Source organism: Poeciliopsis prolifica, unplaced genomic scaffold, assembly GCF_027474105.1.
Source record: "Poeciliopsis prolifica strain line A6 unplaced genomic scaffold, Auburn_PproV2 SCAFFOLD025, whole genome shotgun sequence".
In the NCBI taxonomy this organism is placed as follows: Eukaryota; Metazoa; Chordata; class Actinopteri; order Cyprinodontiformes; family Poeciliidae; genus Poeciliopsis; species Poeciliopsis prolifica.
In genome coordinates, this window is record NW_026562400.1 from 2,086,841 (window position 1) to 2,111,204 (window position 24,364).

Below are 24,364 nucleotides of genomic sequence, written 5' to 3' on the forward strand. Positions count from 1 at the left end.
TGCCTGTCGCCCCCTTGTGGTTACTTAAAGTATTAGACTTCCTCTGTTTTAGGTTGATAGATGGATGTTCTTATCCTTTTATGTTTTCATGCAGCTTAATATCCTGCTTACAGTCAGGTCTTATTTTCTATGAATTACATCATTCTAACACAATGAAACTTATTTTATTGTCTTTTCATATTAAAGACTATGAACAAAATAACACTTTGTTTTATTAAATCAGATTTCTGTTCCCTCTGGTAACATCCTATTATTTATTTATTTTTGATGTGATATTAGGTATGTGGTAAAATTTTTTGTCTTTTTGGTAAAACTAAACAAAAAAGTAGAAAACAGATCTGCATATAGAAAATTACTTGATTTCAAGATTTAAATGTACTGATATGTAAATAGTTATTTCCTGGAAAAAGACGCTAAAGGAATGGTTGTTTAGAGTTGCTTTGGTACCATAAGAAATTAAACAGTAACCAGCATCTTGATGTGTAATAATGGCACTTGGAAAAAATGCAATGTTTCAATTTTTGTGTTTTTATTATGTAAAACAAAATGTAACTGACTGATATGTTAACTTTCTTGTTTTCTTCTCACAGAGTTGAATGCCTCAATGCTTCCTTGATTGTCTCCTAGGTGGACCTACTGCAGTCTGCAGTCTTTTCATCTGGTCTCTTCTTTTTTTTCTTCACATAGAAAGTACTCTTGGATCCGTGTGTCTGTATTTGTTCCCCTGACTCTTTTCTGTCTTCTCAACCCCCAGTCAGTTGTGGCAGATGGTGGGTCGAACTCAGTCTGGTCCTGTTGAAGGTTTCTTCCTCTTGAAAGGCAGTGTTTCCTCTTCAGTGGCTCCACATGCTTGCTCATAATGGATGATTGCCACAAAGTTTACATCTTAATGCAGTCAGTCATTCACTGTTGACATATGCTTGCTCAGGAGGAGAGATAACAAAAAGTCAGCAACTTGATGAAAGCAACTGGGCATTATATAATCAAATGAATTATACCGTATTAACATTGCAGTCAAATTTCACTGCATTTAACTGAATATTAATGTGATATTATGACTTTAATAGAGTGAAAATACACAAATTTGCTCTGAATCTGGACTGATATGAGATTCAAACTTGTGACTGCAGATCAAATCTGTTGAAATCTGATGCAATATAATGCTATATAAATGGAGCAAATTGAATACATTTATACTTATTGAAATTGTTCATTATCTAGAAAGAACAATAGCACAGGGACATATTACTCTAAAAATATGCAAAATCTTGAATAAAGTGTTCTATTGCTGACTAAAATCCACTAAAGAAGAAACTCCACAATGAAAAGAAGATTATCTTAGTAAATTTGTGTTTTTGTTGCTGTCAACTATGTTCCAAAGACCTTTGTAAAGTTTAATGAAAGGCACAAGAAAGTTAATTTTAAGTTTAGTATTCTTGGTTGCTCTAACTGCACAAAAATTAAATAGAATCAGAATTTATTTTCTGCCCGTTATCTAATTCCAAAGGGTTAACAGCAAGTGGGATGCTCTGCTGGGGAAGCACTAATCAGCTCGGAAACATTTGCCAGCCTTCTGGCAAGGTCACGGGGTCACCGTCTTTGGGCTGGATGTCCACTCGGCTCCTCGTTCCTTCCCCCTCTCGCAGTACAGTCAAGCCTCCCCTTGGGCCCTATAGGCCCTGCAGGCACAATCATCCCATCGCCGCTATAGGCTCACAGAAGCTGGCTTTAATCTATACAGAGCCCTGGGATGGATTGCGGCTGTCTGTCCATCAGCCTGTCAGTGCGTCTTGCCTTAAACCGTACAGAGGTGGCCCCCAGACCAATGCAATCGACTCAGACGGTCCGGGGCCCGGCTCGCTGATTGGTCTGCAGAGGTGTCCGGCAGGAGTCCCTCCTGATGTTTGACCAGCTGATTGATTTGTCAACAACAGCCGCCCGACGTGTGTCCCTGAATTTAATTTTGGAATTCATTTCTGGGAGGCGTGTGTGAACAAAAATGATGGACAGTCCAAGAATCCGAGACAAGGATTGAGGGCGGATAGGAAGCAAAATTGATATTTAGATGTCTTTCTACAGTTGCTATAGTATTCTTGATTTTCTGTTTACTTCAATCAAAATTTTAATTAAAACTGTTAATGTTTGGTTTTAACTTTAATTGTAGCCTCCGATGCTTAACTGTTTTTCAGCATTTTTTATTGCAATTTTCATTCTTCTTAGGAGATGCGTACATTGTGCGTACATTGTGTTAATTCACAGCTTTTATTATTCAGCCTGGTACAAACGCATTTTTGACATAAAAAGAGAAAAAACATGACTAGACTTGCAAAGGGAACTTTTAATTTCTGCATTTATCGATACCCTGAGAACCCTCTGCTGGTAAATTAATAGAACGTGTTGAAAAATGCCACTGGAGTCAGGCTGTGAGGTTGGAAAACCCTGATTCATTTCACAGCTCATAAAGAGCATCAATGCTCCGCTGAGTGGGGATTGTCCACTACAGATTTTCCCCACCGCTCTGCTTTATGCCCTTCTGTTATCCACAATGCCCATAAAAACACAGTCTATGAAACAAATGTGATCACAACCGCTGCCAGGAAGTGAGGACTGATTTGATGGGAGCCTTTTTTTTTTTAGCCCCTCTGGCTTTCCGCTGCAGACATGTGGAAAGGAGGGGCTGCTTGGATATGCATCACAAAGGCTTCCTGTGGTATTGATCTGAGGTGGGTTAAGGCAGTCTATCAGCAAATGTCCCCCTCTCTGGGAAAAAAACAATAGGAGATTAAAAACACACAGCTTGCCGGGCGGGAGGCTGCTGATGGGCCTTTATCTGGGCCCAAAGGTCACTGTGTACAGATTTAATCCACTTTCACTTAACAGCTTCATTTAAGGCACCTCTCATGCAAATAGTGACATTTGAGCAAAAGGGCTTTTTTTGGATAAACCAGGAAGTTGAAACTAGCAACTACATTTAGTTTTTCTAAATAAATACCCAATTAAAGGCATATTGTTCTTCTGAACATCTAGACTGTAAATGAACGTTTATCAGCTTTTTATTAGAACACCAGGAATGTAAAGTCAGTTAAGATTGTGTTTAGATGTAGAAATTAAATTCTGAAGTAAAATGCTTAAAAATTTTACTTCAGTGTTCAATGCATAAAAATTAAATCTTAAACCAATATTTTGCTGAACCACTTTTCATTTTCCACATTTGTAGCCTGAATTTTCTGTACACTCTTTTTACAAAATGGTTCAAGTTCATTAATTTTATTTGTAGAGGTTCAGTGAACTGCAGTTTTCAACTCTTCCCACAGAACCTCACCGACATTTAGTGCTGGACTTTGGCCGGGATGTTTCAACAGAGAAAAATGTAAACCATGATGTTAGAACTTTGGCTGTGTGTTCATTGTTGCAGTTCTGCTAAAAGGTTAAGCTCCGCCCCAATCTGAAGTCTCTTGCACTATCTGCTTCTGTCCTGCCATTGATTCTGACCAGTTTCATTGTCCCAGTTGAAGAAAAGAGCCCCAGTGAAATGTCTGTTGGGTTCCTTGATCTCCATCCAACTGTTCACTAATTTTCTCTGCGATCTCTGCAAATGACTGTACTGCAAATTCTTCCTAATATGAACATTACAGGCAATGGTGTGCATCATCTTCACCAAACTACGACACAAAATCAGCGTCTTCAGTCAGAGCCTTCTTCAGATTCACTGTAATACAAACTGCTACAGGAGTTGCAAACAAAGTGTCTTTAACTAACACTTTTATATTTTATTGAAATTTGCAGCTCAATGCTACACACATTTATTCTTTGTTTTAGTAATTAATCACAAACTTATTATAAAGTGGCTGCTGCACAGCTTTGTTGGTAAATAATCATAGATGCAACACAGTCAAAACAAATACTTTAACTGGATTTCTTATTTCAACTGTAATTGTAGTCTTAACTTCAAAATGCTTGTAAAACATGTTCCTAAACAGATCAGTGTCCTTTTCTTAAAAACTAACTGCACAACTCATCACAGAAATGAAAAACATGACTTTAAATCAACAAAGTGGTTCAGTTGCATTAAGTCAGTACTCAATAGTGATGTTTAGGTTCGCTGAACTTGCGCTTCTTTACGGCTGCAGAGGCAGATGATGATTCCTGACTGCTGAGGATGTCATACTGAGAAACCTAAAAACAGTAGAAATTACTTTTAAAATGCTATTCAAAGCAGTGACGTGTGTTCAGGGGAGGCAAGGGAGGCAGACACTCACCTGTCATAATGGAAACATATGATAAAATAATTTCTATTGCTATTTTCACCCTGTGGTTTACACTGTAAAATACTCGGAAGCGAAGCCAGTGAGGCAGCAGCGAGCTGAGCCTCACCTGGGATAGTTCAACCTCTCGCTAACTGCACTGGCTGCCTTCTATGGGAGCATGTTCCTCCTGTCTGTACATTGTCAATGAGGTGGTAAAAAAAACATGTAATATATGAACTGATTTTCCATAATTTAGCTAATGTGTATAATGTACAATGTTTTTTGTCACCAACTGTGTGTGTAATGTGTTTCGTGTGCAGAGGAGTGATCATAATAGGCAGAGAACAGATTTGAGGTGAGTTCTCTTGCCTCATGGCAGGGGGCGCTCATAATCCCAGACAATGTGACTCCACAACTGCAGAGTAAGAGATAGTAAGAGCGAGCTAGTAAAGTGCAGCAATATATTTATAGTTTTCTCCTCGTACCACAGCAATCACTTATTAATAATTGCAAAATAAGCATTAAGCCTAAAATCATATTACTGCAACAGTCTGAATATTCAGCTCTTTGTGTTGGAAACATAATTTTTAGGGGCATTGATGTCAGTTACTATGACGTGTCTGCGTGTTCCCACAGACACGTTGTATTGGCCAATGCAGAGAGTGGTCTTGAGTTGTACTTCAACTCAAGACCCTTTTCCCTTTGCTCTGGAGCGTAGCATAAAATTTATAATACTTAAATTTCCAAGTTTCATTAAGTTAATGAAATTATTATTCCGCGGCTATGGGTGGCATGTAAAAGAATTGTCTTTCTGCCCTCCAGCATGCGCAAAATGTCCTTATCTAAACATGCAGGTGGTCTACATTTGTGTATCTGATTAGTCAGGGCTTCACCAGCATTGCACCTCACCACACATCACTGATTCAAAGTTAATAGCTCAAACATTAATAAATGATTTGGTTTCTCACTGTCTTTTCCTTTGCCGCTGTTGGCTGCGTATTCTTCACAGTCACATTTGTTTCCTGCCAAAACACACAAACATGTATTTATAAAAAAATCAGGCAAATGTGCAAAAATACAACAAAAACAGATTATTCTTGAAATATAATCTTACATTGAAAAATTCAACCTTTAATTTAAGAACTCGGATTCAGTGGAGGAAAAGCCTACTTAAAAGAATAATTGTTCTTAAAATATTTTATACCTCAACAATTATAATAAAATAAAGACATTTATAACTTGATCAGAGGAAAATTTAATGGGTCATTTACTACTTCCTGTTTCCATGGGGTACCATTATAAGTTGAGGAGGAGGGTAATGAACCATTAGATTCTACATTTAAGCAGTTCTTCTGGAGATGTGCCAAGAATCCATGCACTCATATCCACTTTATCTGAGTCCTGTGCTATAGGACGTAGCTTTTCAACAACAAACACTTCAGATTGATCTAACATGAAACAAACAATGGATCATCTCTGATGATCCATTGTACTTACCAGGCCTTTGTCTTCCAAAGGCATGGTAAACTATGGTTAAGTACTAATACTGGTTATGTTATGTCTAAATATTTTATTATAGACAGGCAGTGCTACAAATTAATTCATTTTAATAATAGCACATCTTCAAATTTAATCAAGTTTTAATTATTCACTTTCGTGGCATGTCTCTACACATCCAATGGTGCACATGAGCTATTAATGTAAAATGAGACAAAGTTGAGTTCAGAATATTTTATAAGTGAATTGCAGAAGAAGAAAAGCAGTATTACATTTAATGTTGCTAGTTCTGATAATCTCTTCAATGTTCAGTGAAACTGATAATCTGAATTATGAGCTATCTGTCATCATTATAAACAAATTTATATTGTATTTTCAATACAATACTGACTGAAAGCAGCTCTGCTTAATTAAAAATGCATTATACATACATGTGTGGATTAAGTCTCAGGGAAAACAAGTTACATGTTAATACTATACTTCAACTATATATACTTACCAAATATATAATCCACACTATGAAATTTACCATCTGCATGTGATTAAAAATAGTTGAGAAATGCTCAAGTATACATGCATGAAATCTGGTTGTTTTAAAGAGGATTATTTCAAAATCTATTTCAACCTAATTATGATTACGATCTGTTTTAGGCAAATTTAGTGATTTCTTTCCTGGTAACTCCCATAAATTAATCTGGGAGGTTTGTAACCCTCACAATTTTCTGAACTTTCCAATCTTATCACTTGCTGGTAGAGAGCAAAATGAAACTTGTTGGTTGATTAGTTTTCACTGGATGACCCACCGTAAAGGACTTGATTATCCTTCCACTCCTGGTTCTCTTCACACCCAACTCCATGTCCGAGGTTTCCATTATCATAATCTGGCACAGGGGAACAATGTTAACAAATATTTAATAGCCTCAAAAATGTTTTAAACTATTCTATAACAGGCTAACATCACTGTGGGGTTGTCATCATTTCAGTGATGTTTTTCTATCTCAGGATCTTGTTGGGGTTTTTTTCTGAGTTTCCACTTGGCAATAATGAAAGTGCATCAAATGGCACTATTATGTCACACAATTAGTGTTCTTTACATATGCAATTCTGACTGAAAGCAGCTCTGCATAATTAAAAATGCATTATACATACGTGTGTGGATTAAGTCTCAGGAAAAACAAACATACCTCTGGGACTTCTGCGCTTCTCTCATTCTTTTCATGGATTTCCATCTGGATCTCTGGAGGTAAAACAAAAAAAAAGAAGTTATTTTAACTCTACTTACAAATCAAAGTATGTTTAACTTCAAAGCAAAAATAAGTATTTAAAGTAAAAGTTCTCACAAAAAAAAAAAAACATGCTTATATAACTGAAAGCATTTTATCCCTCCAGGTGGAAGACAAACTTTATGAAATCAACCGTTCAGAAAAAAATAAATGTATTTGTTCTCTTATCTATGTGCCTGCACATTTTCATTTCAGTATTGTTCTATTTAAAACTATTTTACTATGAGAGCACAAGTTTTTATTTTCAGCATAATACAGATTTTTTGAGACACATGGCAGACAAAGTTTGACTATATAGATGTAACTCAGGATTATTACCAGTGTTATCCACGTCTGTAATGTAGTTCTCCACCTCTTCCACTTGTTCCAACTCAGAAATCTATAGATTAAAACAAATTTTCTGAATACCAAGTTCAGAACTAATATTGCTAAAGCAAATGCAGCAGGCTTCTCTGTCTCAATTTTTTTAAGAAATGGATGTGCTCAGACCAGAGGTTCTCCTATCTTCACAATCCATTTCTCCTGCACAGAAACACTCTCTTCCACCTGCAAACATAAAAAATAAATAACACAACAGTCCCCTGGCGGAAACCTCAATCCAAAAACAATGTTGCAAACATTAGTCTTTTCAGAAAACTCATTTTAAATATGTCTATCAATCAGTGCACCTGCTCCAGTCTGCGTCTCTCTGTGGCCATATCGAACGTCACACAATGGTAAGGCGTGGCAACTTTGCCCATTGTCAGTTTGACCGGTTCCTGCACAAACTCTATTGGGTTTCCTACAGCCTCGCTGAAGCCTGGAGGCTGGTAGTCCTGAGGAGTGACTTCAAGAAAAAGGAATAAAACACAGGAAACTCAAACCTCTAAATCATAATTAAAGGAGAATGAAAAAGAAAAGAAAATGAGTTTGGACATTTTTGCAAGCAAATGCTGTTGGATTAAAAGATCTGGTGAAATCTAGTGGGGCATTTGTATGTTGCAAACAAATAATTATTCCTGTCCCTTGATTAAAAGTTGAAATGGTCATTAGAGGTCTGGTTAATAAAGAAACACTGAGTGTAAAAATGACATATTTAGATCTGTTTGGACAGCACATTAATTTTGAAAAGTGCTTTTAGCATATAGTGTGGGGGATGGGAACCTAAATTCAGTGGTGCAACTTAGCAGGTTCAGTCATTGTCAGTGACTTTCTCTTCTTCATTTCAGAGATCAGAAAGCAAACCTGATAGTCAAAATCAAAAGGTGATTATGTTGAAGAAGAAAAAATGCTGATGTTGTATCTGGGATTGAAAATCCAGGGTGGTGTCACTCTGCTTCCTACAGTAAAACACCACTGAAATTAGATGTGTCTAAATTCATCAGATCAGTTCAAAGCGCTGCAGCACTAAGTTTTCAGACCCACATAAAGTAGAACAGCGCATTTCTGATTATGGGAATAATTCTACTCATCTGGATTACTATATTTTAATTGCAGATAAGTTGGTGCTTATCTAAATGCTTCATCAATATCTGCAAAAATAAAAATTACATTCAAAAATAGAATATATAGTTGGATACTACTAATGTAGGAACACTGACATCAATAAATCAAAACGTCAACATGCAGACTACACAAAACAAAAACCCTAAAACTTCATTATGTAAAACTTACATTATGAAGTTTTATAATGTAAAAAAAGTTTAAACCTGCTGTTGTTTGCTACTTCCATGCTCAACTGGAAGAACTTTTCCTTTCTTCAGCTTGTCTTACCTTCATCATAGTAAGCCAGTTTCATGTTGAGGCACACATCTTCTGGCAAAGGACCCAGACTTTGCATCAGAGTGTAAAGCTTCCTCACCAGCAAGATGGTCGCTCTCCTCGTGTTTCCCAAAGATATCGTTGACAACTTCTGGTTGCTTAGGCTAAATAAAAAAGAGGAAAACACTAACAGAATCACCTAAATGTGCATGGCCTCTGAAGTGTATAAGTGGGATGTTGGAACATCCACAAACCTTCATGCCAAGGTTACATTGACCAGTCACTATGCATGTTGGGAAACAATTTTCTAGTGCAACGGAATTGATATTTATGAACTAAAAGAAAATACACTTACTATTCAATTTGTTAACTTTAAATACATTACGTTGCACTAAATGCCGGAGTTCAAATTTAGTCCAACAAAAGACAAGAAGAGTTTGCAAAAAACTGACTTGAACATAGTTTGAGAAATTTTGTGGACCCAGTTACTACAATTTACCTTTCAAAATCCACTTGCGTTCCTTTTGTAGTGTACTGGATCTTAAACTGGTAATACTCAGTCACTTTCTAAAAGAGACAAAAATATGAGTCCGAAAAAGTATAAAATGTTGGTGATCAATGTCAGAAAGACCTTTTGAGTAGTACCTGAGGGTTGCTTGGGTCAGTATAGATCTAGAAAAAGCCCCCCCCCCAAAAAAATAGACAAATTAAAAAATATAGATCCATTCAACTTTATTTACAGAGAAAAAAGAACAAAATGAAACTTGATACAGTGATGCAGTTGCATAATTTGATGTCCAAGTTCTCTAATGTGTAGGTAAGAATGTTCATTATACTTACAGACATTATGACGGCTCGCAGCTAGTTGAAAACATAAAGAGGAAAATATTTTGTCCACAGTAGTTTTGATATGAAGACATATTATGTTGGTAAAATGAGTTTATGTTCATGATCCAAAACGACTAAACCAGATGAGCATTGCAAAGAATCTCTCTGTGGGTAAAAGACTAAATTTGACTCACATATTTCTTCTGAATGGCATCAAAGCAACCCTGCATCCTGGAAAATTTTTAAAAACAATCTGTTATTTTTACTGTAAACATAAAAAGGTTGTAGTTTAAAGCCACAAGTTCTCTTTAAAAGCAAATCAGGAAGTACATTAAAGAAAAACTTGGAAATTATTTCTGCACTCATCTGCAAAATGTAAGCATTTTTAACTGTGGAGCATTAATGAGATTTTATGACCCCGAGGGATAACAAAAATAAAATCAAAATTATTTAAATATGCCACTCATCCTGGCGTGTTAATTTTTAACTTGTGTATAGTTTACCAGTGAAGTATCTGAGAAGTTCCGGGACAGTCAACGTTCCCTTTCAAGATCATCACTTTCTGATCTGCAAAAACAATGAGACATTGTAAACATATCCAGAAAATAATTGATGCTGTGAATGGCAGAAACGTTTTCAATGTGGTCAAACCTTCAACATATTTGCTTCCATAGGCTCTCCCTGGAAATATGCCCCTGAGGTATGTGATGCCAGACACAGCGATGGCCAGAAGCTTCTTTACAACAATAAGCGACTGTTGCTCAGAGGCAACCTCATCAGGGAGTACCTGAGCAGCCTGCAGGAGCAAGACAAACAAGTTTGACCTATTTATCAGAGGCAGTGATGCATTTGACATAATTGTATCAAGAACAAGTCAAACTTTTACCTACATAATTTGTATTTGCTATTGCAGAATTAACACTTAAATATTTCAGGTGAAAATATGAAAGAAACATGCGAAGAATATAGTGTGTCTATTTTGTAAAAGTGAAACTTCAAAATACTTCAGTGTTTATTTTATCAAAACAAGTACCCATGCTTATAATGATAAACTATGCTACAAATGTGTCCCCTTCATTGCAGTTTACTAGCTAACTGTATTTGTAAATGCCAAATAAAAGGCACTTTCTTAAACTCTCACAAAGAAAATAAATTTAACAGATTTGCTCTCAATTATTCTGATGTTAGTGTTGAATAACCTACTCCAAATTTGAACAATTTTATATTTTCAGAGCTGGACCCGTTTTAACGTGGTCCAGATCCAAAAAAAACAAAAACAAAACGTAGAATTTATACAAATCGAATAAATGTTTCACATACAACAAACTGAAATATCTTGCTAGCAAAGTTTAATAATTTTGTCCAGGTCTGAAAAGTCTTAACTGTCGTTCCTGAGAGATCTAATGTGGTCCAGGTGCAAAACCGTGCTAAATGGCCCTTTATTGAACTTTCGTGAATCAAATACAGATTCCATAAATCACAAACTGAGTTTGAGTAATTCTACTACTAGTGTAGAATGATCCCATTTGAGTTAGAAGAGTCTTTAGTATTGTGGCTATAAAACCAAATTTGCCGTTTCCGACTCGGAAGCTACAATGAGAATTTAATTAAAGTAGGTAAAATTACCTGTGAAGGCCTCACTTGCTGAGCATAAGCCATTTGGTGGAAATTATAAAACACAAAAAAAAATCTGCAAAGATACAATAAATAATAAATACATTCTGAAATATGAAACGAAATCTATTAGCCTGGCATTGCTAAATGATAATTTAGCTAGCAGATATGTTATTGTAACCTGGTTGTATTTCTAGCTAGCAAGTTATCCAGAAACAAAAAAACTGACATTATTCCAACCTTTGGGGGTTGATGTGAGTTTCTTACAAAATGGTATCACTGAAACTATACTAAAACAAAAGTAGAGGTATTTCTTTTGAAATAAATCAATAGCAATTAACTTTTAAGTATCAGCTTCAGGACTCATCAACGTCAAGATTCTCCAACGCTTTTTTATTAAAACTCAGCCAATCACAGAGCAGGAATCCATGACTACACGTTTTAGCACAGAAGGCTTTCTATGCGAAAAACCAACGCTATTTTAATCAGATACAAATGTTGTGAAATTATTCAACAAATATGAATATACATTTGTTCAAATAATTTAATAAATTATTTTTTAAAACATTGTGTTTCTTATATTCGCTTTGCGCTGATGCAGTTTAGCGCAGCCCCCCGCATTACCTCCGATGGCCAAATTGAAATCCCATTGGAGCATTGGCTGTCAATCACAGTGCGTGAAGAAAATAGGGATAGTTCATTGGCTAAGAACAAAGCACTGTTAGCACCCTATTGGCTAACGTGCGTGTCAACTTGTAAACAGGACTTACCTCAAGTAATGACGTCGCATCTCGTTACGCCATCTTTGTTGGGGAGCTGTCGTGTTTAGAAAATCAGGATTAGGTTCAGTGCAGGTTTATCTAAGGCTGCCTGGTGTATTCAACTCCTTGTGTTGTGTGGCAAACGGACTAACAGCTGGTCCACCGCACTCAGACAATGTCGTCGGAAAACCTCGACTCGGACATCCAGGTGGAGTACGAGGACGAAAAACAGGTGGGTTTTTCACTGTTAACCGCGGAGGGTGCTAGCGAGACATAGCTAAGATAAAATAGCTCAAGTGAAGTGTTTAAAATGCTTAGTGCTGGATACGAAATGATAAGGCTATCAGAGGACATGTACAGCTGTTATAAGCGGTTTGCTGTGTAATAAGACAGTTATGTACATCAGCTGTCAAACGATTCGGTGCATTCAGCCTGTATGTCACTTTGTTTTGTCCCGTTCTTGTGTTATTGGTTGAAGACTCCACAGCAGCTCAGGCCTCATTGGTTTGTGCTACTAGTTATTCAAGAAAAACACAGAACTTGACATTCTGCTGCATGTAGATATACATCAAATAGCTGAAGTTTAAATATCTTATATGTGTCCAATGGACCACTGGTCCTCCTTAAAAATGCTGTGGTTTCTGGATTACGAATGTATTCCTTTACTTAACTTTGGCATCCAGTTGTTATTGTTTTTTTCCATGGGTATGCTATCCCACAACAAATTTGTCAATCAGTGGGTAGCCTATGTGAGCAAAAGTTTTAATTTAGAAATGTATGTGTCAAAGCCAATGACGTCAGTATTTTGTGTTCAAGTTATAAATTTACACACTTGCACAATTGTGATAGTTGAGAAAGTTTTGGAGTATTTAAATCCCTCGATTTAAATTGAAACCAGTGAAAATACTTCCAAGCATAAGCATACCACAATGACATGTTCCCGTAAATCTTTGCTGAATTTATTGCCGTTTATTGGTTATAATAAGTCAGTTAACTTTATTGGTTGTTATTCATCCTAAAGGACATATTTGTTACTGTTGAACATGAAACTGGCACTGTTAAAGCAATTACAGAGAACATTCAACCTTTAAACACAAGACATTCTTTTTGTATTAATTTTTAAATGAAACATGATAGTCAAATCCTAAAATCAAGACAATAATTTTTTAAATGTTTAATAGAGTTTGTACCTTGTATGGATTAATCAAGTATGTGTCTATATATGAAATTAGCTGAATTTAGGAATATAGTAGAAAACATTACCTTACTCTTCTCATGTTCAGGTAAAATCAATCAAGTTTTTATCTGACCAAAACATCAGCAATAAATACAGGCCAAGAAATTCTCCAAACTGCCTCCTGCAATTTCAAAAAGTATTTGAAGGGATGGTTCAGTGAGTGCTTTTATCATTAATCCAACAGTTAGAGTACATAAGCAGCCTCAGATGTGCCAGTATGAACAGAGCTGCTGAAGTGAGTGTTTTTGTATTGTTGTAGTATTGGGAGGTTAGCTTAATTGTCAACGTTGTTTTTATGTTCGAAACAGTTCAATTTGCAGTTTGAAATTGTTCTATTTTTTTTTACGCAAAATAAAAGTAAAAGAAAATGAAGGAACACATTTTCAAAGAGAAACTTATCTTTGTGTTTATGTATTTCACCTATTTACAACCTGATTGGTACATCATTGCCTAGCCAAATGTTGATAACCTAGGTCCAAGGTTCTCAAACCTGGTACCAGGGTTTTTTTAGTGGTAGTTTTAAAATTTTGGTGTCAGCCATTTACAAGATAAACACATAGATAAACTGTATTGTAGAGCACAGATAGCCAAGGAGGTGTGCTGTGTTTCAACCAGACTACTCAAAAGAGAAGGAGAGTGGGGGATATTTTGAGAACTTGACGATTACTTTGAAAGGAACAAGAGTAAATTATGCTGCACTCTATTTATTTTGTAGTTGAAGCATGAAATTACATTTCAGTTGCAAATTGGACAACCATAGCAATTTACTAATTTCTGTGCTTGTGAGTGGGACTGGGTTCCCATTTTGAAGTTTTCAATTAACCCTCACAACACATAAAAAACAAATGGCATAGTATGTGTCCTTAAGACCTTAAAGTATGCTAAAGTCTCTTGCAGTTTATTGTTTAACTCTGTGACAGTAAATTGCCTGAGAATGATGCAGAGAGAAAAGCAGATACCATATTTAACAACAGCATGCTGTTAAATTGTCAAATCAAACTTGGGTGCTGGTTGAGTGGAATTTTACAACTTTCCACATACCAACACAAACCTGCAAAAGCAGTCTCACAGAATGTGGTGTGGAATATGGCTGTTTCCCTGCATTGAGACCAAATATAGTAGCTCATAAATTTCTTGCCATGGACCCAAGTGAAACAGTGTCCACTGAGTCACACTCCCATCCTTCCTCCTAAGGGAATCTTCATCGGCTTCAGTGTCCTGAGTCACATTTTATCCCTGGCCCAGCAAGCTTTGCAGGTTTGCTGGGCCAGGGAGATAGAATGCTCTATCTGATATGCATAGTTCAGGTAGAACCAGAATTTTCTGTAAGAGCGTCAGACACAGATTGCTTGAATTACTTTAGTCCCATTTACTCTTCAGAACTTTATTGCTTCCTTTTTTCTGTGGGGTTTGAGATCCAGGTCAAAGTTCTGTGCATTTCAGTCATAAAGAGTGAGGCATATTTTCATGGCCTCAATATTTTACTTTGACTGGCATTTGGATTACAGTCATCTTACCTGACCGACATGCATAAGCCTGCAGAGACAACTGTGTTGTTTGGATTGTGGTTATTACAAGTTGTACTTACCTGTTCACTGTTCATAAAAAAATATGAAAAGAAAAAAAAACATAATCATATTGCAAGAAAGTGTCATTGTAAAATCATTCAAGGCATAATGTTTCATTCTTAAAGTGGACTTGTCTGTGGTTAAAATTTATCCTAATTAGATTTGCAAAAAGAGACTCTTTCCAGTAGAAATCTTTAGAAAAGACAAATTGCAAATGGAAAATTGTTCCTTAGTAGTATGAGCTTCACAAAGCCCCTTGGTTTTCTCTTTTATGAAATGTTTGTTTGTGGAAATGTCCTCTTCAGCTATTAATTCTCAGGCATGTTGGTTATATGAGAAAGAGCACTAAGAGAATGTTGATCCTGTGACTCACATTGTTATGAAGTATCTCCAGCTCCCACCAGGCTCTATCATAAATCTAAACTCACTTTACAGAAGTAGGTTACATTTTTCAGCAGTAGTTTTAAGTTGACTATTTAGGTGAACTTCTCATTTTCAAAACAGAATATTTTATTTCTTGCTTGGTACTTTTTTAAACCCAAAAAGAAATTGAAATAGGGGTTTATGCAATATTACTTGGTTTCATGGTTATGCTTATTCTTTCCTGATATTTTATTGGGTGACATGGTTACAGTTTTTTTTTTTTTGTTTGTTTTTATTGTTTGTTTTCTTTTCATCTGTTCTCAGGACTCGCAGGAGAAAAATGCAAACCCAGTAAAGGCAGAGGAGGCCAAGCTGAAGGCTAAGTATCCTGGTCTGAGCCAGAAACCTGGTGGGTCCGATTTCCTGATGAAGAGGCTACAGAAAGGGGTGGGTATCCATCAGTTCTCCACTACATGTGTGGAGAGACAAGTGCACGATAGTGTAAACTGGTCACAGCTTTACTGTCTGTCAATAAGTAAGAAAAACTGATGTTCGTCTTGTTGATGCTTTCACTGTAACCAAGCCAGTTCCTTGGAAAATTAATAAAAATATTTTTGTCACAAAATGTTCTAACTAACATAACAATCAACTATGTAAAACATAGTTAATAAGTATTTCATGTTGCTTACTTACAACAACAACCTGCAGCATGACAAACAAGAGGGTCCTGCAGAGGATAGTGAGGGGAGATAAGAAGAGAGTCGCTTCTCTACTTCAAGTGTTAAAGTGCAGGGCAACAATGAAATGACAGTAAATTGATTATCTTTCTTTCTATGTTTCTTTCCTTTTTCTTTCTTTTTTGACAGTGACACATTAATTTTCATTCTTTATTTTTCTTTATGTGGGTCCTTTCTGCCTTTCTTTTATTCTTTTCTATTTCTGTTCTATCTGACTTGTGACTTTTATTTCACAAACTGTTTAGTTATGCACCCACCTTGCTAATGTTTAATTGCAGTGACGTTTGCATGTTACCTGTATAAATCCTGACCGCTGGAGAAATACACTGTGTTCCAAATTATTATGCAAATTGGATTTAAATGTCATAAAGATAATTTTTTTTGTTGTGCTATTAAATTTATAGATGGTATCATTTGTCAGGGCTCTTTGAATCACTATAATTAATTTCAGAGAGCTGATTGATTAGTTTGTCTGATAAGCTCAATTAAAGGAAATCTACTTAAGAAGGATGTTCCACATTATTAAGCAGGCCACAGGTTTCAAGCAATATGGGAAAGAGAAAGGACCTCTGCTGACGAAAATCATCAGATAGTGTCGTGCCGTATGACGAGGTATGAAAACATTAAGTATTTAACAAAAACTGAAGCGTTAGCATTGTACAGTGAAGAGGTTTTTGGCTGATTCAGAACAAAGATGGGTTTGTACAGATAAAAGCATAATGAGGAAGGTTTCTGTTAGACAAATTCATCAGATTAAGAGAGCAGCTGTTAAGATGCTTTTACAAAGCAACAAACAGTTATTTGAAGCTGCTGGTGCCTCTGGGTGGAGGATCCTTCAGATGCTTGTGGTGCATGAACCTACTATTAGGCCACCCCTAACCAGAGCTCACAAGCAGAAATGGTCGCAGTGAGCCCAGCCGTACATGAAGATTCATTTTCAAACAGACTTGTTCACTGATGACTGCTGTGCAACCCTTGATGGTCCAGATGGACGCAGTAGGGGATTGGTGGTGGATGGCCACCACATCCCAACACGACTGTGATGTCAGCAGGGAGGTGGTGGAGTCATGCTTTGGGCCCAAATCATGGGGAGAGAATCATTGGTCGGCCCCTTCAGAGTCCCTAAAGGTGTGAAAATGACCTCAGCAAAGTATTTGGATTTTCTGACTGATCATTTTCTTTCATGGTTCTGAAAGAAGACCCGTACCTTCAGCAGCAAAATCATCTTCACGCACGACAATGCACTACCTCATTCTGCAAGGAATACCACTGTGTCATTGGCTGCTATGAGCATAAAAGGGGAGAAACTCATGGTGTGGTCACCATCCTCCTCTGACCTCTGACCCTATTGAGAACCTTTGCAGTATCTTCAAGAAGAAGATCTGTGGGTGGAATGCTGTTCATATAAAAACAGCAGCTCTGGGAAGATATTCTGACATCCTGCAGAAAAATTCAAGCAGAAACTTTTCAGAAACTCACAAATTCAATGGATGCAAGAATCGTTCAGGTGATATCAAATAAAAGGTCCTATTTTAATGTGTAACTGTCTGTTAAGATGTTTTGATTGAAATAGCTTTTGATTTTTGTACATGTGACCACATAATGTTGCATGTTCTAAGATTGACAGTTTGCAGTTCTTTATGTTACATAAAATGTTTAGAAAATCTGCTGTGCATAATAATTTGGAACACTGAATTTTGAGGGTTTTTTAGTTTAGAAAAACATACTGTTCTCATGGGGAGCTTTGGTTAATAAAATTTGATTTATACTGCAACAGTTCATGACTTGAAAATGACATCAATCATCATTTGCATTGACCATTTAAGAAAATCTGAGAGAATATCACTTGCATAATAATTTGGAATGCAGTGGATAGGCTCATTCCCTCTTAGATCTGTAATGTCGATGACTGGAAATATAAGGAATTTGTAATTAAAAAATGATGTTAGAACCCCGGAGATGCATTTCTTTGCTGCCGAAACCTAAACTTGTAGTATATGAACAGATCTCATCTGTCTGGATCCTTTAATTTGTATTTTAAACAGCCACGCTCTCAGGTTTTCTTCCTCTTTGCTATGACTTGGTAAGCTCTTGCGCTTTCCACCTCCACATACTGTAAACCACTGCAAACTCATACCTCTGAAGATTGCTGCAAGTCATTCTGGGAGGTGTGGGAAATCTCTGACTAAGAGTGGGAGTAGCCAGGGCAGGCCATGGGAGAATGCAGCTATTTTACATCTTAGGATTATGAACACCAGGATGGAATGATTCATAGATTAGTGTCTTTAAATCAGATTAAATAAATTCTAAACTTGATGCTTTTCATAAGTATGAGCCAAAGTGTTGTAGTTGCTCCAAATCTGATTCCAGGTCTGCTCTTTGATTTTATACAGCAAAAGTACTTTGACTCGGGAGACTACAACATGGCCAAAGCCAAGGTGAAGAACAAGCAGCTTCCTGTGGCCGGACCTGAGAAGAACCTGGTAACCGGTGACCATATCCCAACGCCGCAGGATCTACCAAGAACGAGGAAGTCGTCCTTGGTGACCAGCAAGCTAGCTGGCTAGCCTTCGTCATCTGAGAAGAATCTTCGACACCATCCCCCAGGACTCCACCTTACCCCATGTTCCCAACATGTCCACTCCTCTACCTTCCTCTCTCTTCCTTTCTCATCCCGAGGCACCACTGGCTTTAACATATTGGGCAGAGTTGTATAAGTTAAAACTCACGTTGTGCTTGTATGTGGGTGGTCTGGGCTTGGGCGGTGGTTCGGGTGGCCACAAAGCCGCAGCCCTCTCTGCCTTCACACCACGCACAGCTCTGTTCTGTCTGCGCACTCTGCTCCACCGCCTCCCTTATATCTTGGTTTGTAGTGTTCCAAGATGCATTACAGTAGGTATGTGTCATCAGGCAGGGTTGAAGGGGCAGATTTAATGCACTTTGTATTCTGTATAGTGCGTTTAGTTCTGTTTTTATTGCATCCTGAATGACACCAAAACAATGTGTGTAAAGGCGTTAGGAACCGTTACTGCAGTTTGTCTTCGATCTTTGCGTTTCTATTCTTTGCCGGTGGCTGACTTAAGCAGTGGGGAGGTGTCGGAAGAAGTATGTGAATACTCGCTTGCATACCAAATCAATAAGGGGGGAGGTAGTTTTGACCCTCTTTTGGGAAAAGAATGGAGCATATGAGGCATCTCACATGTCAGTCAGTTTTATCCAATGGAACCTGAGGTCATTGGAACTGAAAACTTTTGATTTTTTTCTCTCTACTGATGTTGTCCCACACCTTCTGCTCTTGTTCTCGCTAAATATGCTGCATGGTTGTTAATGACACAAAATCTAAGTATTTTTAACAGCAGAGGGGCATATGCTTATTGATTTAGGTAAAATATCGAAGCAAACACTGTCCTGACAATCCATTTACATGCACACATTTACATACATAGACAAAGTGTTTACTATAACCTAAAAGATTTATGTGGGGTAGGGGGGATATAAAAGCTCTGTATAGAGTTTATGTTTAGGTAAATCAACCTTGCACAAGCACGTAATTTGCGTTAACTGTGGTCCTTTGAGGACTAGTCCAGATAGCATGCCTTAGAGAATCAGGAGCGCAGAATCAACTAATTTGGGATTACAATGTTGAATTTTAGGCTCAAAGTTGCTTTGCTTTGAAAAAAAAAATGTAATAAAAATCCATACTTTAGCTGCCACGCTAAGCCTTGAGTAGACTCACAAAAGTGATGTTTAATTATCTGTCTGACGCTGCATTGTGATTGGGCAGAACTTCAAAACAATTAGAATTTTTTGCAACGTTGAAATATTTGATTCAGATATTTTCTCTTATTTATCCATAAAAGTAATTTTGAAGTGACAAAGTCATTGGTTTCTAACTGACAATGTGGAGCAGCTCACGTGCTTCATTGAACTGACGAAAGTGATTATGAAGGCTAACACTTTCAAAACGCGTCATGCTCATTCATCACAGGCTAACAAACTACCAACAGAAAACACTAATAAATAAATTATTTTGTTTACTTTCCTACATTGTTGCTGGAATATAGATCTACTGCCTGCACCTTGCAGATTTTTCTTTCCAAACTGACTTGATTATTTTTATCAGGGCGTCTGTGTTTAAACAGCAAGCAACCTGGCAGATGAAGCTTCAAAAAGCCTTGGCGGCTTTTTCAAGTGGCTTGATCGTGTCTACAAGAGCACATAGCTAAGCAGAGAGGTTTTATAACACATGATGAGGGGGCAAATTGTAAAGATGAACAATGCCACATCTGTCTGGGGCACAGGTTGTAAAACAGGTTGATAGAGCAATTGCAACATCTCAAGACTTTGAATGTGCGCCCTTACACGCAAGTCAAGAATTTAAACTGGATACGTGCACTTAATCAAGTAAAAATAGTGTATATTACTGCTTCAGGGAACTTTCACCAACTTACACTCCATCATCTAGGCGAAACCCACCACATCTGCAACCTCACTTTTTAAATGTGTCAAATTTGCAGTGTGTGAAAGAGAAGAGACTTGTGCATATGATCTTGTTATGGTGCTGTATGAATGCAACACTTTTCTTCATCTCATCTATTGTAAATAGATTTCAACAGGATTTGACTTTTGTTGTTTCCCATCTGCTTTTTGGTCTTCTTGTAGCCTGAGCTATTTCTGATTCAGTGGTCCCTCTCTCCTCTCAGTTTTAGCACTACTTCTGCTGTATATTGGTGTTTTGCAGAGGCTTCATGAATCTGTTTGATAATGTGTGTAAATGCTGCTGATTCAAGGACAAATCTGAGATGATACCCTGTAAAGAATGCCTGTCCTTTTAAGTTTGACTGCATAATTTTTTTTGTTTAGCTTCTGAGGTAAAATCTACTGGATATAAGACTGTTTAATTACCAATGATCAGCGCAGAAAAGTTTTTTTGTTGTTGTTTTTTTTTCACCATGTTGATTAGCAAAAACTCACAATTTAGCATTATCTGGTTTAAAATTTAACATTTTGTGCTTTCAGAAAAAAATGAATTGTTGAAAATGAAATTAAAATGCATAAATGTTGGTGCACAGAGCAAACCAGAAGAAATTGAGTATGTTTTAAAACTCACAAACAGGGTGTTTCATCCAGAAGAGAAATACGTGCCAGAATGTATAAACAAATGACAGGCTATGTGCTCTGACACATTTGTGCTGCTTTTATCTTTGTGTTTTTCTCGTTTTTCAAGCAAATGTTTCCCATTTTTTGTTGTGTTCTTTTATTGCATAAATGGTGTATTTCATCCTAATTCTGGCCCAAGATAGCTGCAGGGAGGTCAGAAGGACCCATCCGTCTTTAAAGAAGGAGGAGTTTACATGATGAGTATCACTGGAGAACAAAAAAAAAACATTTTGACACTTCAGAAAGTACAGGGCTATTTGGAATGTTTGTTGTGTGGAAGATGAGAGGATTTTTGTCAGTATTTGAAATAAACTTTTACATTAATAAAATATATAGTTGGATTTTTTATTTTATTTTTTCAGCTGAACAATAGATGCAACCATATGAGCACACGCACCTTCGTATTAGAATCTCAAACGATTTGAGAAAATACGACCTTTAAGGTGTAAAACTTAACCTGGCCACTAGGGGGAGGCAGAGCAATATGTTGGCTGGGTGCAAAACTGAATTTCCACTCAGGCAGTTCCAGTGAATTCCAGTGAATTCCACAAGTGAATAGAAAGCGCTACCAGAAACTGAAGCAAGTAAAATGTACGGAAAATTCCAGATATTTTCACAAGTATTTATAAATCCAGGAACAGAAACGACACTATATAGACATTTGATCATTATTTACTTTTTTTCATATATGTATAAAACATAGGCTACTTTTTGATTCTATTGATTTTAACTTGATTAAATTGATTTTTGTTTAGAAAAATTTAACTGCTAATATCTGTCAGAACACAGCTCTCAACTTCAAATTATTAGTTTGTGAGCATAAACTCGGGAGTAAAGCAAATTGTCTGAGCGCTGCAGTTGGGGGGGCGGGGACGGGGGACGTGTCTTGATTACGTCAATTGAGTGGGAAGCTTCGCAAGTTAAATAGTTGGCATCAGTTTCTTGTGCTTGTTCTTGAGGACCTGGATCAAGCAGAATGAGCGGAATATAGATTGGCTTATTTTACTAAATACCTAACCTGCTGAATCTTTTTTGTTAATCAGTTAATCCCAATTCAAAGGAAAATATGACAGCTAATTCGAGAAACGCGTTTAACTATCTCATTTTTTCTCAAAATGGAGTCGGGGACGAACAAACACACTACGACCCACTCGTTGTGCCTCAAGTCGCAGTGGGCTCCACTGTAGAATCTCTTCATTCGCCTATGGATCCCTTCAAGAAACGCCCGACGAATCTCGGAGTGACCGCAACGAACGGATATGTTGCGAAAAGCCTCCCGGAGAGCAGCGACGACAGCGACGAAGGCTCCCTGCCATGTACCCCGGAGCAGGACCCAGACAGAGAAGCCAACGGGTCTGCCGTTGGTGGGAGCAACCAAGTGCTGGATAACGATACAATGGAGCTTATTAGCAGTTTTCTAAGAGACTATACAGGACTTTCAAGGTATCGGTGGAATCAAAGTAAAGCTCTATCTACGATGAAAAGGGTGGTGAAGGACCTTTTGACGAAGCACAGATATGCATACAATGGTGAGTAGGCGCCATGATAGGATTTTTCCACAGTTGAGTCACAGCCTGCCTCACCCACAGGAAATATTTACAGTGTATATTTCGTAAAACAGGGTGTATGCTTAAAGCTACTGCTTTGGCCATTGTTAGCCTTTTTAGTCTTTATAGACGTTCAAGGAAGTGATACTTCATTTATTTAAAATGCACTCCTTCTACTTGTTACGCAATTATGCGGAAGTAAAAAGTAACGACATGAATTTTTCTCTGGATGTTATCAAAATGGATCTCTAACTGCAAGTTATTTCTCTTCCCTTCAGGTATGGTCAATAGACTTGCTCTGGACAACCAGTCGGACGAAATGGGGTTTGTTACGAAAGTAGCAGAGAGTCTCTTTTCAGACGGGACCACCAACTGGGGTCGGATCGCCAGCCTGGTGGCCTTCGGGGCTGCAGTGTGTCAGCACCTGAAGGAGACGGGCAGAGAGCACTGCGTGGAGCTGGTGAGCCAGGAAATATCCACGTATCTTCTGGCAAACCAGCGGGACTGGCTAGCAAAAAACAACTCATGGGTAAGTTATTGCAACACTCTGCTGGCTCGCTTTGAGAACATTCTCTGGATTTGAAACTAATGTGTCTTTTTTGTGTGTGTTTTCAGGAGGGATTTGTGGAGTTCTTTAGAGTAACAGACCCTGAATCTACAGTGAGGAACACGCTGATGGCGTTTGTTGGGGTCGCTGGTATTGGGGCAACATTAGCCTTTCTGATCAGGTGAATTTGTTGGACTCTGAGAGCTTAAGGAACTTTCCTGTAAACAATTTCTGTTTTGGATGCTGAAATGGAAGTTGAACTTTGCATATAGTGGCTTAAAGGGTTTTTTATTTAAATTCATTTTTGCCACATGTCTTGTTTTTTTTGTTGATGTTGTCCATTTTGTAAAAGTTTTGAAACGTATTTAAATATGAATAAATTTATTTTTCTAATGAGAATATATTCGATGTAAGATAAATGATTATGCTACTGTTTAGCTCATTTTTAATTTAAATCTTTTTTTGGGGTGGGGGTGGGGTAATCTGTTTACAACTAGAATTACTTGTGATTTTATTTAACGTTTTTAATTAAACCACAGGCCAAACCAATAGAAACTACCCAGTTAAACATAACATTTTGCAGGCATGACACCCATTCCTTGAAAACGTTGGTGAGCATTTGGACTTTTGTCTGGATATTTCACAAACTTTGGGGTTAGAGGGATTGATTTGCACATAGTATGTCATTGTTAAAATTGCTCTATCCAGCAACACCAGTGGCTACATTCAGATTTAAGCTAAACGCATATGTACAGAACAATAAAACAAATTAAACAAATTGTTTGACCTTTTGATAATGTCTTTCTGAACAGGGAGTCTTGCTTAATCACATTAAACAACCAAGAGGATATCTGTTCTAAATTTCTGACAGTTGTTAACACATAACCTCTGTTTATTCACACCACAACCAATATAGCGCTTGCTGCAGTTTCCTCGAAATTCGAGCACCTCCTATTTGACTGAGCTCAGGGTTGCATCTGCAGTTTTGCAAGTTGCAGAGTTTTCTATGCAAAGCTGGTGCACACACTCAAGAGCTGAACTGGGGTCAAAGGGGTTCAAAACATCTTCAGAGTTGCATAACATCCACATCCTGATTCAGACTGGCTTCAGCTACCTAGAAACCGATGACTTAAACATGTTTTATTGGGTCTAACCAAGGATTGACATTCTGCTCATTAATTCTCTGGCACTTATACATATCTTATCTTGTTTCCACCACATCAAGGCTCTTGCAG

The 24,364-nt window shown here is 37.4% G+C and overlaps 3 protein-coding genes across 4 annotated transcripts; 2 read left to right on the forward strand and 1 right to left on the reverse strand.

Moving 5' to 3' along the window:
• Positions 1 to 3,745: 3,745 nt before the first annotated feature.
• hormad1 (HORMA domain containing 1) lies at positions 3,746 to 13,341 on the reverse strand. 2 transcript variants are annotated; one of them, XM_055047253.1, is made up of 17 exons: positions 13,234 to 13,341; positions 11,980 to 12,025; positions 11,222 to 11,285; positions 10,247 to 10,391; positions 10,099 to 10,162; positions 9,790 to 9,826; positions 9,608 to 9,628; positions 9,413 to 9,439; positions 9,267 to 9,334; positions 8,780 to 8,931; positions 7,696 to 7,853; positions 7,517 to 7,573; positions 7,346 to 7,406; positions 6,929 to 6,981; positions 6,548 to 6,625; positions 5,216 to 5,269; positions 3,746 to 4,176 (listed from the first exon to the last, which is right to left on the reverse strand). In XM_055047253.1, exons 2-17 carry the CDS (start codon positions 11,997 to 11,999, stop codon positions 4,081 to 4,083), a joined length of 1,155 nt encoding a protein of 384 aa, XP_054903228.1. In that variant the 5' UTR covers positions 12,000 to 12,025; positions 13,234 to 13,341; the 3' UTR covers positions 3,746 to 4,080. The 2 variants fall into 2 exon arrangements, with proteins under 2 accessions (XP_054903228.1, XP_054903229.1); XM_055047254.1 differs by lacking the exons at positions 11,980 to 12,025; positions 13,234 to 13,341 and adding an exon at positions 11,450 to 11,575 and having other exon boundaries at positions 3,747 to 4,176.
• ensab (endosulfine alpha b) lies at positions 11,993 to 21,366 on the forward strand. Its single transcript, XM_055047255.1, has 3 exons — positions 11,993 to 12,202; positions 15,463 to 15,585; positions 18,269 to 21,366. The coding sequence occupies exons 1-3, from the start codon at positions 12,146 to 12,148 to the stop codon at positions 18,440 to 18,442; spliced, it is 354 nt and encodes a 117-aa protein (XP_054903230.1). The 5' UTR covers positions 11,993 to 12,145; the 3' UTR covers positions 18,443 to 21,366.
• A 601-nt stretch (positions 21,367 to 21,967) lies between these two features.
• mcl1b (MCL1 apoptosis regulator, BCL2 family member b) lies at positions 21,968 to 23,907 on the forward strand. Its single transcript, XM_055047294.1, has 3 exons — positions 21,968 to 22,564; positions 22,861 to 23,111; positions 23,198 to 23,907. Exons 1-3 carry the CDS (start codon positions 22,102 to 22,104, stop codon positions 23,312 to 23,314), a joined length of 831 nt encoding a protein of 276 aa, XP_054903269.1. The 5' UTR covers positions 21,968 to 22,101; the 3' UTR covers positions 23,315 to 23,907.
• The last annotated feature ends 457 nt before the right edge of the window (positions 23,908 to 24,364 follow it).

What these genes read in the sequence shown, in the direction of transcription:
- ensab (XM_055047255.1), top strand. Translation starts at nt 12,146, where the DNA reads ATGTCGTCGGAAAACCTCGACTCGGACATCCAGGTGGAGTACGAGGAC. An exon ending in AGTACGAGGACGAAAAACAG is followed by an intron (nt 12,203 to 15,462) that starts GTGGGTTTTTCA and finishes ATCTGTTCTCAG; the next exon opens with GACTCGCAGGAGAAAAATGC. An exon ending in TGAAGAGGCTACAGAAAGGG is followed by an intron (nt 15,586 to 18,268) that starts GTGGGTATCCAT and finishes GATTTTATACAG; the next exon opens with CAAAAGTACTTTGACTCGGG.
- hormad1 (XM_055047253.1), bottom strand. Translation starts at nt 11,999, where the DNA reads ATGCGACGTCATTACTTGAG. An exon ending in TGCGAGCCGTCATAATGTCT is followed by an intron (nt 9,440 to 9,607) that starts GTAAGTATAATG and finishes GGCTTTTTCTAG; the next exon opens with ATCTATACTGACCCAAGCAA. An exon ending in ACGCAAGTGGATTTTGAAAG is followed by an intron (nt 8,932 to 9,266) that starts GTAAATTGTAGT and finishes TTTTTTATTTAG; the next exon opens with CCTAAGCAACCAGAAGTTGT.
- mcl1b (XM_055047294.1), top strand. Translation starts at nt 22,102, where the DNA reads ATGACAGCTAATTCGAGAAACGCGTTTAACTATCTCATTTTTTCTCAA. An exon ending in GCACAGATATGCATACAATG is followed by an intron (nt 22,565 to 22,860) that starts GTGAGTAGGCGC and finishes TCTTCCCTTCAG; the next exon opens with GTATGGTCAATAGACTTGCT. An exon ending in TAGCAAAAAACAACTCATGG is followed by an intron (nt 23,112 to 23,197) that starts GTAAGTTATTGC and finishes GTGTGTTTTCAG; the next exon opens with GAGGGATTTGTGGAGTTCTT.